This window comes from Callionymus lyra, chromosome 1 (genome assembly GCF_982586985.1).
Source record: "Callionymus lyra chromosome 1, fCalLyr1.hap1.1, whole genome shotgun sequence".
NCBI lineage: Eukaryota > Metazoa > Chordata > Actinopteri > Syngnathiformes > Callionymidae > Callionymus > Callionymus lyra.
This window is the reverse complement of record NC_141818.1, coordinates 26,907,624-26,919,904: the sequence shown is the minus strand read 5'-3', so window position 1 is coordinate 26,919,904 and position 12,281 is coordinate 26,907,624. Positions and strand designations below refer to the sequence as shown.

The 12,281-nt window shown below is 39.2% G+C and overlaps 1 protein-coding gene across 18 annotated transcripts in view; it reads right to left on the bottom strand.

The window, feature by feature from the left end:
• The window catches only part of ptprdb (protein tyrosine phosphatase receptor type Db), a 145,217-nt gene that overhangs the window by 16,875 nt on the left and 116,061 nt on the right, over positions 1-12,281 (bottom strand). For 10 of the 18 annotated variants that reach the window (XM_087798394.1, XM_087798393.1, XM_087798396.1 and 7 more), the window contains 10 exons: positions 11,748-12,004; positions 11,089-11,182; positions 9,958-10,182; positions 9,722-9,882; positions 9,194-9,205; positions 7,802-7,914; positions 7,290-7,387; positions 2,854-2,977; positions 714-889; positions 206-229 (listed from right to left, as the gene is read on the bottom strand). In XM_087798394.1, coding sequence (XP_087654520.1) covers positions 206-229; positions 714-889; positions 2,854-2,977; positions 7,290-7,387; positions 7,802-7,914; positions 9,194-9,205; positions 9,722-9,882; positions 9,958-10,182; positions 11,089-11,182; positions 11,748-12,004 — 1,284 coding nt within the window. The remainder of the gene's footprint in view (positions 1-205; positions 230-713; positions 890-2,853; positions 2,978-7,289; positions 7,388-7,801; positions 7,915-9,193; positions 9,206-9,721; positions 9,883-9,957; positions 10,183-11,088; positions 11,183-11,747; positions 12,005-12,281) is intronic. The other 8 variants (XM_087798398.1, XM_087798471.1, XM_087798416.1 and 5 more) reach the window with 1 other exon arrangement.

Genomic DNA, 12,281 nt, shown 5'->3' with positions numbered 1-12,281 from the left:
CAACAAAACCCCAATCAGATTGGGTTAACTGTGAGCGCAGTGTGGTGCGCTGAAATCATTTCAGTGTTCTGACTCAATGCACGGACCATTTCACAGAGAGAGGCACAAAGCAAGAAAAGTGAACAGTGAAAAAAAAGGGGCAAAGAGGAAAAACATGTGAGGTGCATTTGAAGCACTAGCAGAGGAAAGAATAGAGAGATCTTGCCTTAGAGAAGAAATAAGAGGGCATCTGGAGGTCAAACAAACACAACATACAAAGTTGGAGTAGGTTGAAAAGGGAAGCAAGAGTTAAAAACAGGGAACAGGTTAGTATTAAAAGAAGCACAGAAGAGAGGTGAGGTTCAGTTTAGGAATGAAAGGAATTTGGTCATTATTGGTTTGTCATCACGATTCATACTTCTCAGCTTCTTGTGCATTAATGTTCTCATCACATTGAGGTTATTTTCATTATGTGAGGCTGAAACCCATTTACAATGGTCCACCCGCAGCATTTCTAATCTCAAACTACCAATCATGCTTTTTTCTTTGTCCTGTTGTCCTTTAAGATGTCTTGAAATGTCCATCCATCTATCATTTCAACTCCATAACCTGATCTCATCCACGTTTAAAACCCATGAGTCAAAAATATCAGTTAAAGACATTCTTGTTGTATTTAATAGATCAATTATTGAAAAAAGCTGATTCGTATTCCCTCAATTTCCTCTGCTTCTTACCCTTGACTTCTCTTCCAACTTGGTCATCATTATGATGTTGGCCGTGTGCTGCTCCCAGACCATCCTCCAGAATTCTCCGAAGGTCTCAGGCAGCGAGCCCTGAGTGGCTATGTAGGCATTTTGACGGCGGTAGCCATCAACATAGTTGGCGTTGACGTAGTCACTACCGGGAACTCCTGAATTAGAAAAAAACAGCAAGAATGAAGATGACGTGTTAAATTAGAGGTGTATGAAGTTATTCATTCAAAAGAGAAAAAATGTATACAAACTCAATAATATAAATACAGACATTTTATAATATGATTACAAGTTATCATACACTTGATCATGGGTGGTAAGTTCTCCCCCGTCTAAATTCGTACGAGTAGTTACAGGAGCAGAGTCCCTTGGAGGTGAAGACTTTGGGGGTTCATGATGTGCGGTGACGAACCTTGATGCTTAACCATCACATCACATCATAGTGTGTGTGTTTGGGGTACACAAGAGTTAATCTCCAGAAAAACCAAGTGTTTTCAGTGGGCAGGTTTAATCACATTTTCTAATGTAAATATTTGAATGAAAAGAGAGTTTTGTACAAACAGACACATACTGTTGAGTACAATAGAGGTCCAAGATCAATTTAAGAGACACTTAAAACAACACATTAGTTGTGAGTAAAAAGTAAAACACAATAAAGAACTCAGGGTTTTATATATCGTGAGGATTTTGTATCATAAAAAGAAGAATGTTGTCCCAAAGCATTACTTTCTATGTTGACGATGTCTGATAAGATGAATGGATGGATGGATAGATGTATATTCTATTAGAGTTGCATCTGTGATACCGTGTAAATTCACTGATGTTCTGGTATGAATGATGACATGATTGTGAGGACGCCCTGTGTAAGACAGGTCTGACACTGCTTGTTCTGAAAGAGATTGTGTTTATGTGTGTGATGTTTTTGAGACAGCCTGTGTGTGTGTGTGTGTGTGTGTGTGTGTGTGTGTGTGTGTGTGTGTGTGTGTGTGTGTGTGTGTGTGTGTGTGTGTGTGTGTGTAGGTGTGTGTGTGTGTTTGATTTGGGATCAGTCCTGCTCATCTGGGACCTAATACTATAATCCCAAAGATCACTGAGTCACAGCTCAAACATGCACACAAACACACACAAAGACGTGTACAGTCAGATTTGGCCTGATTCTGCCGAGTCGGTGCAGAAAGAAAAAAATCTGACTTTTCCCATCTTTGGATCGTCATTTACATGTGCAGGAAATAGTGGAAGTCCCAGTTACACTGTCAAAGCTGGCAGAAGCGAACAGGCTTCTGAAGAATGACGGCGATTCAGTGTTGTGGCTGAGAAGTACATTTTAAACTATACAACTTATTCAAAAGGGGAAACAAGCCTCTTATCAACATCAGCCTTCAAAAGCAGCACAGCTGTATTGCGAGGGACTCCACAGACGCATGCAGCAGATAAAACGTTCACACAGTCCAATCACTTGGTGGATGCACTCGCATGGCGGCGAGTGAGCAAGCGTGGACAGAGACAAAAAAACACATATCTCTAACTCACACACTCCCCTGATGTTTTATAAATTCCCCGGCTGTGCGCTTGTGTGTGGCGTGGCTTGTGTGTGTTGACACGCTTGAGTGTATATATGTTTTCTGAAGCAAAAGAAAGACAGACAGGATGAGCTGGAGGAGACAGGCAGAGGTGGGAGGGCTGCTCACACATGCTATACCCAGATAAGGCTCATCTGCTTGGGCTTGGCCTCCCACTTCTTTTCTCTCTCTTGCCTCAGGTCTTTCACTGTCGAGGTGGGTGAGAGCGCTTCAAACGCACACGGAGGAAACAATTGAGACAACTATTCTCGTCATGTTAGTCTGTTGGAAAACCCCAAATCTTTTATAATAAGCCCACCACCTCACTTGTCTCACCACACATTAGGTCGTGTTTAAAAGACCACTTTCATGCTCGCTGCAGACGTTATATGAGAACTGGCAATCCTGCTAACCCTGAACTTTTCCTGAACCTGATACAGGACCTAACCCTGAGAAATATGAATCTCAACTTTCCTGGATGAAGGAAGGAGGGTGCGACCAATATCCATTCATCCTGTGGAAATGTCCTTGAATGATTTGATGAAAACAATGTGCAGTCCTACCCTCAATGCTGGAGATGATGACTCTGGAGTGGTCGTACGCGATTACGTTAGCGTATCGGTTTTTTGGCTTGTTGACCTCCAAATTGGAGTTCTCCCATGTGAACTGCTGTGCAGGGTCGATGGACTGCAAATCAAAGAAGACCACGTTATAGTCAAGAACAACAAATACACATTTAAAACCATGTCAACCCCCAGAAACCCTGTGTAGTAACATTTTCACATTTAGGGAAAACATCACACATCCTGTTGTATTGATACCACCACATTACACACATTAGTGAAAACAAGACTTTCATCAGCAGCTACTGTGTTGAGTGTGCAAAATAACTTGTTGATAGAAAATTGTTTCATCTGACTTAAGTGCATACTTGACAGAAGCTTTAATCAAGTTAAGCTTTAATACTTTTTTAAGTTTTTATGGCATCTCAGACTAAGACAAGATGTAATATTGTTGTTTTTAGTTTCTTTTAAGGCATCATGACCTGGAAAAATAACTACAAACTACTTTTATAACTTCAATGGAAAAATAGTACTTTCCACCTTTTCCTCTACAATCATTACTTTTGGCCAAAGAAGAACCTAAAATACGTTTGCTTCCTTACTCACTTAACCTTAACACTTTTTTCCAGTAACACCAAACAAGACAAATATCTGAGTTCATTACCAAATTGTCGTGAACATTCTAGGATCACAGCCTAACACTTGATTTATAGCCAGCAATCAATGGCACATTTGCTGGTATAGATTGATTTAAAAATCGACTACAAAAGTTAATATTGATTACATTTTTTAATTTTCTTGGTAACGAAAAAAGTATAGTTCAGGGAAGGGCATTGAATCCGTATGAGTACCGGTACGGGTGATTTTTGATCAATACCAAGCCCTAAATGATCAAATGATCTTATCTTCTCACCTTCATCAAGTTAAAAACGACACAAATCAGGTAAAACGCAATTTAATATTTGAAATAATTCAACATTATTATATAACTATTCTTCCAACATATCAACACCTTCTAACATTATTCCATTCATAGATGCAATAGGTTTTGCTTCGAAAGGTTTCAAATCTAGGAGGGAAACACACACATCTAATGACAGGAGGAGAGAGGATGGCTGTGCTCGACCAACACATTAAAAGCTGGAGGGGTAATTACAGTGTACCGATCACCGTTAGCTGGGAGAAGCAGACATGAGGTCATAATGGCGTTGTCAATAGAGACAGATGAAGACGAGAGAGCCAGAGAAATTTAGCAATTGTGAATGTTTTACAGCACGTAGTTATGGTTTGGTCAAGGAAAATGGACCGGAGCGTAACTTTGAGTCTGCATGCATCGTATGAGCGTATGAGCTCTCAACCCTGCTGCCAGCATGTGTGTGTGTAATTATCACACCACAACCATTTCTTCATCCCCCCTTCCTTTCTCTCCATCTATTCCCCATCCATGGCGAGATCACTTGTTAGGATTGAAAATAAAAGCCTGTAGTCAGGGCAGGGGGAACGCAAGCAACAACAGCGGTTTCAAGCTAAACCGCAATTAAATTTAGCTTCACCCTTTCTGTGTCTCTATAATTCCTCCTCACTTTTTTCCCCCCCTTAACAACACTGTTGTGTTTTTTTCAGTTCTTTGTTTGAACTCATCTGTTTTACACAATTCGCTGCCACACACACAGTTGCAGTGACCAATTCTAAGCTCAGTTTCACTTCGCCAGAGGCCACTGGTCAAAGCACAAGGCAAAAGAAAACGTTTACCCCTGTAATGGCTCTCAGTGGAGCAGACTGTAATGCGGGCCTGTGGACCGGTCATGGCCCGATGATGTAGGCTTTTAATGAAATACATAGTGTTAAGGTACTTTTTCAGTTGGCTGGCCTGCTTTATTCATTTAGATTAAATACCTCTTTTCATAAGACGGTTTTATTACAAAGGTTCTGACTTTTGTTCCACCACTTTCTGTTCCAACCGTTGTTTCTATTGGTTGACCCGAGGTTCTAACAGGCTGCTTACTGAGCAGCTGCATCCAGTTCTGACTGATAACATGCTTTCGTAGCGTCTGCACCTGAGACCAAATCATCGAAGCGACTTAATTTCTGCTGTTTTCATGTACAGTGGTATGAAAAAGTTTGGGCACCTCTGTACATTTTCATGATTTTCCTTTATAAATCATTGGTTGTTTGGATAAAAAATCCAGTTAAATATATCTTATAGGAGACAAACACAGTGATATTTGAGAAGTGAAATAAAGTTTACTGTATATGATTTACATGAAGTGTGCAAGAATTATTTAAACAAAATTAGGCATGTGCATAATTTTAGGCATCACAAAAGAAAAATTACTCAATATTTTGTGCATACTCCTTCTTCAGAAATAACAGCCTCTAAATGCTTCCTATAACTTCCAATCATGGTCTGGATTCTGGTGGAAGGTATTTTGGACCATTCTTCTTCACAGATCCTCTCCAGTTCAGTCAGGTTTGATGGTTTCCAAGCATGGACCGGTCAAGGGTCACTGAGGTTACCAAACCAATTTTGAGTTCCAATAATTTGTGCTAAAGGTATTAAAATCAATAAGATATAAGGGTGCCTACATTTATACACATGCCTAATTTAGTTTAAATAATTCTTGCACTGTTTCTGTAAATCATATAAACTTTATTATCACTTAATTATCACTGTGTTTGTCTCCTATAAGATATATTTAACTGGATTTTTGTATCAAAACAAACAATGATTTATAAAGGAAAATCATGAAAATGTACAGGGGTGCCCAAACTTTTTCATACCACTGTACTTCTCGTACTCGAGTGGAATACTTTTCTTTTGTCTTTTTACTTTTGTTCCTCTCGTTTCCTAACATTCATCAACATTTTCAGGCGCTTCAGCTCGGTCCCTGTGGGATCTTTATAGCTAGCCCTAGTTCTGGTCATAGTTTAGATAACCTTTGAGTTGCAAGTTACTGCCGAGCAGCTTTAAAGATTTGTCTTTGATCATTTGGGTGAATTTGAATTAAAAATAAAGCTTGCAGGCAATGCTATGAAGATAAACTACCCCAAATTAAGGGTTTCTACAACTCATCTATAATAACTAACTTATTGAACTAGTCAAGTTTTGCTCATAATTTTTATTGTTGTTGATATGTATTTACATCTTGCATTTTTATGCAGTGTAAAATTTGCATTTGTACAAGGTTCCGACACCTTAAGACAATCTAGTTCAAGGCTTTTTAAAACTTCAAACAACCTGACGATCAACCAAAGTAAAAAAAAAGTTGATAAAAACCCACATCATTATTGATGCAAGCATAATGTAAAAGAAAACGTGCCTCGTTGCAAGTTTCCTGGTATGGCTTTCAGCCATGAAGAAATATGTTATTTGAAGATAAATTTATGCTTCCCATATTTACCAAAGCAAGAGTCTCTTTACATGAACCACCGCAGTGTCCATCTTTTTCTACTTTCACTATTTTGATTACATGTCAATCTGTAAATTCAATTAAATGAATGTATTTTACAAGATATTTTGAGTTACTTGTTTTTTTTTTTACATTTTGCAGTTACGTATGTAACCATCAAGTAAAATCATTTATGTAAATACAACTGTCTGATAAAGGTTTGGATACATTTGTTTATTTGGATCTTCTCCTGTCAAGCACATTCAAAATGCAGCAGTTTGGTGTGGTAATGCACCACTTGCCAGCACTTTGAGTTAAACTGACCGTAATTGTTGTTTTCTCATTTAAGCGACAGTTTGACAACACTGTCTATGTATTCCACGTTTAAAACAGAGTTCAACAACATGGTGCCTGCGGATAATTCCTCACATAATGCTTGTTCCTATTGTCGAAATCACTCCAGTGGGGTTTTCGATGGGGACATTTTACGAGTCATTAAATCAAAGAACATGATGCACTCAGAGGCTGACATGGCAGGATCGGCTGAGCCTGCAGGTCTTCGAGTCATCCAGTTGCTGCTACACTTGACACAATCTCTCTTTTGTATTAACCCAATCATTCGTTAGAGTATTTGTTTTTTTTTGGTAAACTTTGGTGCAGTATGTAGAAGAATAATCAAGAAAGATCTTCGCTCTCGCGCTCTGTATCTCTTGGTGAGCTGGCGCTTTTTTTTATCTGCATCTTTGTGTCTCCGTGTTCTCCACCCGAGCGCAGAAATTAGGGCTCGATATCCATCTGGCTCTAAGCAGGCGCTCTTTGAGCATGCCATTTCAATTTCCTTCTCATATTTGTATAGATAACAACATGACAGCGCAAGAGAGAGTTTCGTTTTATTTTGTATCGTTCTATGATACCGAATCAAATGAAAGCGACGATCGCAAGGGCTTCTTTGCTGAAACACAGCCCATGACGGACACATGCACGACGACAGCCAGACCAGAACCATGTTTCCAGCTGAATGTTTTCAGATAATCAACATTCTATTACCTCGTACTCTTGAGAGAACTTGAGATTGTCGTTTGCCTTGAGGCGCTCAATGTTATCCGCCAGCTCCGAAAGGGGGATTGGGGGGTGACTCGCCATGCCTGCCAAACAAGAAATCAGGAAACATCAACTCTAACACGAACACACTCTTCTCAAGTTGAGTTAAAAGTTTTCTTTCATGTTCTGCCCAGTATTAGAAAGGAAGCAAATGTGATTATTGACTGTTAATGTTCTTTCCAGGGAAGAACAGTGTTGTTCTTGTGGTTATTGAGACATTAAAGGTTGATCGTTTTGCATGAAGAAAAGTAGCTCTGGACACAAGTCAATGGGTTAGATTCCAAGGACGTGAGGGAAAGCAGTGACTGCGGAAAAATCTAAAACGGCAAACAACTGACTTGACAAACGTTGATAACCGCGGTACACTGATACACGATAGGCTGGGAAGAAAACAGCACTGGGTTACCCTCTTTTTTACGTGATTGGTGAGTTCAAGCGTCACATATTAGAGCTTTTACCTGGTGTCTGGAAGTTGATTCTGCGCAGCTCTACGGGATCGGTGGGATGGTGCGACGACATGGCTTTACTACAGGGAAAACTGGCTTTTCTGCCTTCGGCTTCGGCACGTTTCCTGGAGAAGACATTCATGTTCATTGGTCACTGCAAGAACTCCAGGACTTTTGAAGGTAATAAATGCCAATGTTCTACTTTTAGAAAGTTTTAAAATACAGATATTTTCAACAAAAATAGCAATATTACTTCAGAAAACATATCAACGAAGGGCCAGAAGTACATGAAACTGTGTGTGTCTTAAAGGTTCTGTAAATGTGGATTTAGTTGCACCATTAGCCCTAAAATATAGCAATAGTTTGACATTGTGCTTGGAACAGTGTACAAGTTTAGGAAGGAAAAGGGGGGAGCTGCCAGAGATGAGAGGGTGGCGGCGTCAGATGACAAAGATGATTCTCTGTGAAGGTATTTGGACATGAAAAGAGCTTTTCAAAGACCAAGACCTTGAAGTTGTTATAGCCTTTGTTCAACTCCAACATTAAAGCTGTGCTAAGAGCTCTTTTGGAACTTCGGTTTCAATACTGGTCAGTATTTGTTACTTTAAGAAAATGGTTTGGAAAGTACATTTTATTATTTAGAATATGTAGTTTGACTATTGAGAGAAGCGCCTCTAAGACATCTGTCTTAAATGAATGTCCAACATTTCTCTTCCTGCAGGCATCATTTAAAATGATCATGTTAAACAATTCAAACAGTATTAAATAACCTGATGCTTTTCACATTATTCACATAAACCCAAGAGTATCTTGTCATTCACTGGTGGATCCAGATCTACCCTTTATGAAATTCCTTCACCTGGAATAGGCAGCAATACTCAATACCACAATGGCACTTTTTTGTACATAAACAGACCGGTTAACAAGGAACAATTTGGTGCTATAATTCGGTCTTTTCTTTATTTTTCCACTATGTACATCTTACAAAATACAGATATTCAACAAGTATTTAAAAAATGTAAAAGTCTTTCTATTTAGAAAATTTAACTTTTATCATAATAAGTAATTTTTTAAGCAATCATTCTTCCTGGGACAACAAAACACATGTGCCTCCTCAATGTTCAAGACTTCCCGGGAATCAGAAAAATGAATTCCTAGTTCTGTTATCTACAATTCATAAAAAGTAATTTGAAATGGTTCATAATTCACAAGTACAGCTTGGAGCTCTTATAGGGTGAAAATGTCAAATTGTGAAAATGTGGAATTTTACTTGCATTTATAATTTCACAACACTCCTTTTGTTTAGCAAGTTAATATCTCCTAAATACATCCTGCCAATCATATCACTGGCTTTACATCTCATATAGTGTTAATGACTGTGAGGAAACAAAGGAGTGTAGTTACCTGTCAGGTTTGCTGAATCCAGCGTTAGGAAGTACATAAAATGAAAGACAAATACAGAGATTGTTAGTGTCAAATTGAAACACATTGAATGTTGAATATAATGTATATAATGTATACCACTAACAATACAAGTGGATCAAGTCTTCATTAATGTTGCACAAATGTTTCCTCCTTTTCCTCAATTATACTTTCAAGTGCAACTGGAGGAGAATTGTTCATGGCTGTACACGATCATAATGTTTGAACTGGAGGTTATTGACATTCAATACGATTGCTTTTGTAACACAACATGATTATTGTTAATAATGTTAATGGCTGCTTTAAAAAACTCTTATCGAAGCATATTAAAATTTATCTACATATAATCACACATTCAACCTCTGCCTTCCAGTGGAAATTTTGTTTGGAAATCCAAAGCCCAGTGACCACATGTCATCAGATGGTTACATTTTTTTGTTTGGGGAAATGAGTGTTTACTTCTTTATATTTCTATTTCTTTCCGTGGTGCAAATAATAAAAATAAATAACCTCTTGAAAAGTAGGATGGCAATGACAATGCAGACGATGAAAATGACCGCCAGGACAGGCCCCACCACCCAGAGAAGCCCCTCCTCCTCATCCACCATCGGCTGGGGATCTACGGCGGAAGAGGTGACCGGATCCGAGTACGGGCTTGTCGCGAACATGGTCTGAAAGAATTTGAGGATAAATGATTGAATCAGGTGCTTTCTGAGAAGAACTCAAGAGTTTACGCCTCCACTCACGTTGTCGGAGAGGTCGAGCAGGGCTAGCACAAAGAACACATACTCCTGTCCATTCAACAGGGGACGGTTTCGGAACGCTCCGTCGTTTTGGCCGTCGCCAAGAGTAAATTCCATTGGCAGGGTTTTAAAGCGAGCTGAAATGTAAGCCCTGGGATCAGACTGAGCTGCTTGTCTGCGGATTCGGAGGGCCCGACTAACACTGGTCCGGTTGATCTCTCTCAGAAGCTGACGGTAAGAAGAATGGACAAAGAGAGGACAGAGGAAAGGCAGTTGTTGGGAAGAGGAGAAAAAAAGATTACGTTAAACATTAAACCCTTTCACTTCCCAAGACTCTGGAATTGCTTCTTCCTTATTCAGAGCTTTCCGAGACTTGGATTTCTCATGTTGAGTCAATAAAAGCAATGAAAGGAGAATTTTAAAATGTGATATAATGACGAAACCAGGTCCAATGCTGCATTCTAATAATATTTTATACAGATGTTATCAGTTCACAGCAGAATTCTGATGAATATGCTTCCCTTAAAATATTGATTCCTTATTGGGAAACTCATTCAGAGCGCTTGCAGACTTTTTCACGCTCAATGACCTTTACTCCATGCTGTTTTATACTGATGCTGTAGTGCTCAGTAGAGAAGTCATGTAAAAATAAATGTAGTATTATTATCAATCAATTATGTATGACAGATGTGTTTTCACAACATAAAGTTTGACTAAATCACAGCCGGGCGTATGATAAACTTAATGTATCTGATCTCATTTCCCCTTTCAAATGATAGAAACTGAAATAATCACAACATGTTTCAATGTTTTCCACTTCAGAGCGTTTGTCGAACAAGGTGAGCATGCAGTTTCAGGGGAAGAGGTCAGTCTGCAGAGCTGGACTCATTGGGTTAACAAGGTTCACAGAATAATGCCACCTTCCTCTAAAAGTCAGAAGACCTTGGGGTGGAAAAGCAGACAGTCTTGATGCAGGAATTACTGAGGACTTAAGCTCTTGGGTCATAGCTGGCAGATGTTGTCTGGAAATTGGATTTTTTTTTTCACTGTGACACAGCAAGTAATACATTCATGAAGTTGTGGGGGGAACATATTTCTATTGTTAACTAAGCTATATGAATCGTTTAAATGTACCTCGTCCAGATTCATCTGGTCCGGATCCTCCCAGGGATTCTGGAATTTCCCTCCCCTCTGCTTCTTCAGTGGTACCACCACCACATAATAACCCCTGCAACACATTACCACTTTGTTTATTGAGAAAAAACAATATTGGTCAACAAAGGATTTTAATCAATTGAAGAGGAAACAGTAACAGTGGAGTGGAGGACTCCCATGAGCAGCAGAATACAATCACGACTCTAAAATAAATACGCACGCCAAAACCTTCATTTTGACAACTGACAATAAAATACATTGTAAAGAGTGTGAATAAATGCTTGTAAAATAAAATATCTGGCTCTATGTGACGCAATGCGACTCAAAGAAAGATTTTAATCGCTCAAAAATCCAAGATTCTAATCCTGTTAAAAACCCAGAAACATATCAGAAAAGGGTTAAAGGTTATAACACAGGGATTAAAAAGTGTTCCCATGATATTTTCCCCCAAAAAAACAAAGACAATAATCCATTTGGTGTGTGGATTGATTCTGTGTTAGAAGAGATTATGAGTTTGGTGTTTTGAGTCTGTCGCGTGTAGGATTTCCTGAACTTGATTTGCTGCCAATGTACAGAGAGAGTAATCTTTTCAAGGAATTGTAGGCCAGTAGTGAGAACTGAAAACCGAGTCTTTTTACCTGACTTTGGCTGTTGTCTGCACAGTGGGGAGCTGCACTGTCACCATGCCGTCAATGTTGGTCTTCCCTAACACTATTGGTTTTGTTTTTAGGAGGTCTGGTGCCGTTGTGGCTGTGACGCGATGCTGAAGGCCGCCGGCGCTGTTGGCCCTGTTGGTGAGCAGGAAGGAGTACTGGGTATCTGGCTCTAAACCACTGATCAGCTTTTGAGTCAGCTTTCCATCCACCTCCACCGACATTCCCTTCCCATAGAGAATCTGAACAAAAGGGTGATTCAAATAAGTGATCGTCATCATTGTTTTTAAAAACAAACACAAACAGATGTTTATCATTAATATGCTACTACATTTTTACGCAATAATCCACTCTCATAACCTCTCATTCGCCAAGATTTAACACGGGGGAGAACTTTATAAAGTAATAAGTTCAAAATATGGTCATGATGAGGGACTTACTGCATCTTGGAGAGGAAGACTTCAACATTCGAAACATGTGATTCAGTCGGGATAGTTGGGTTTTCGCACAAATACACTT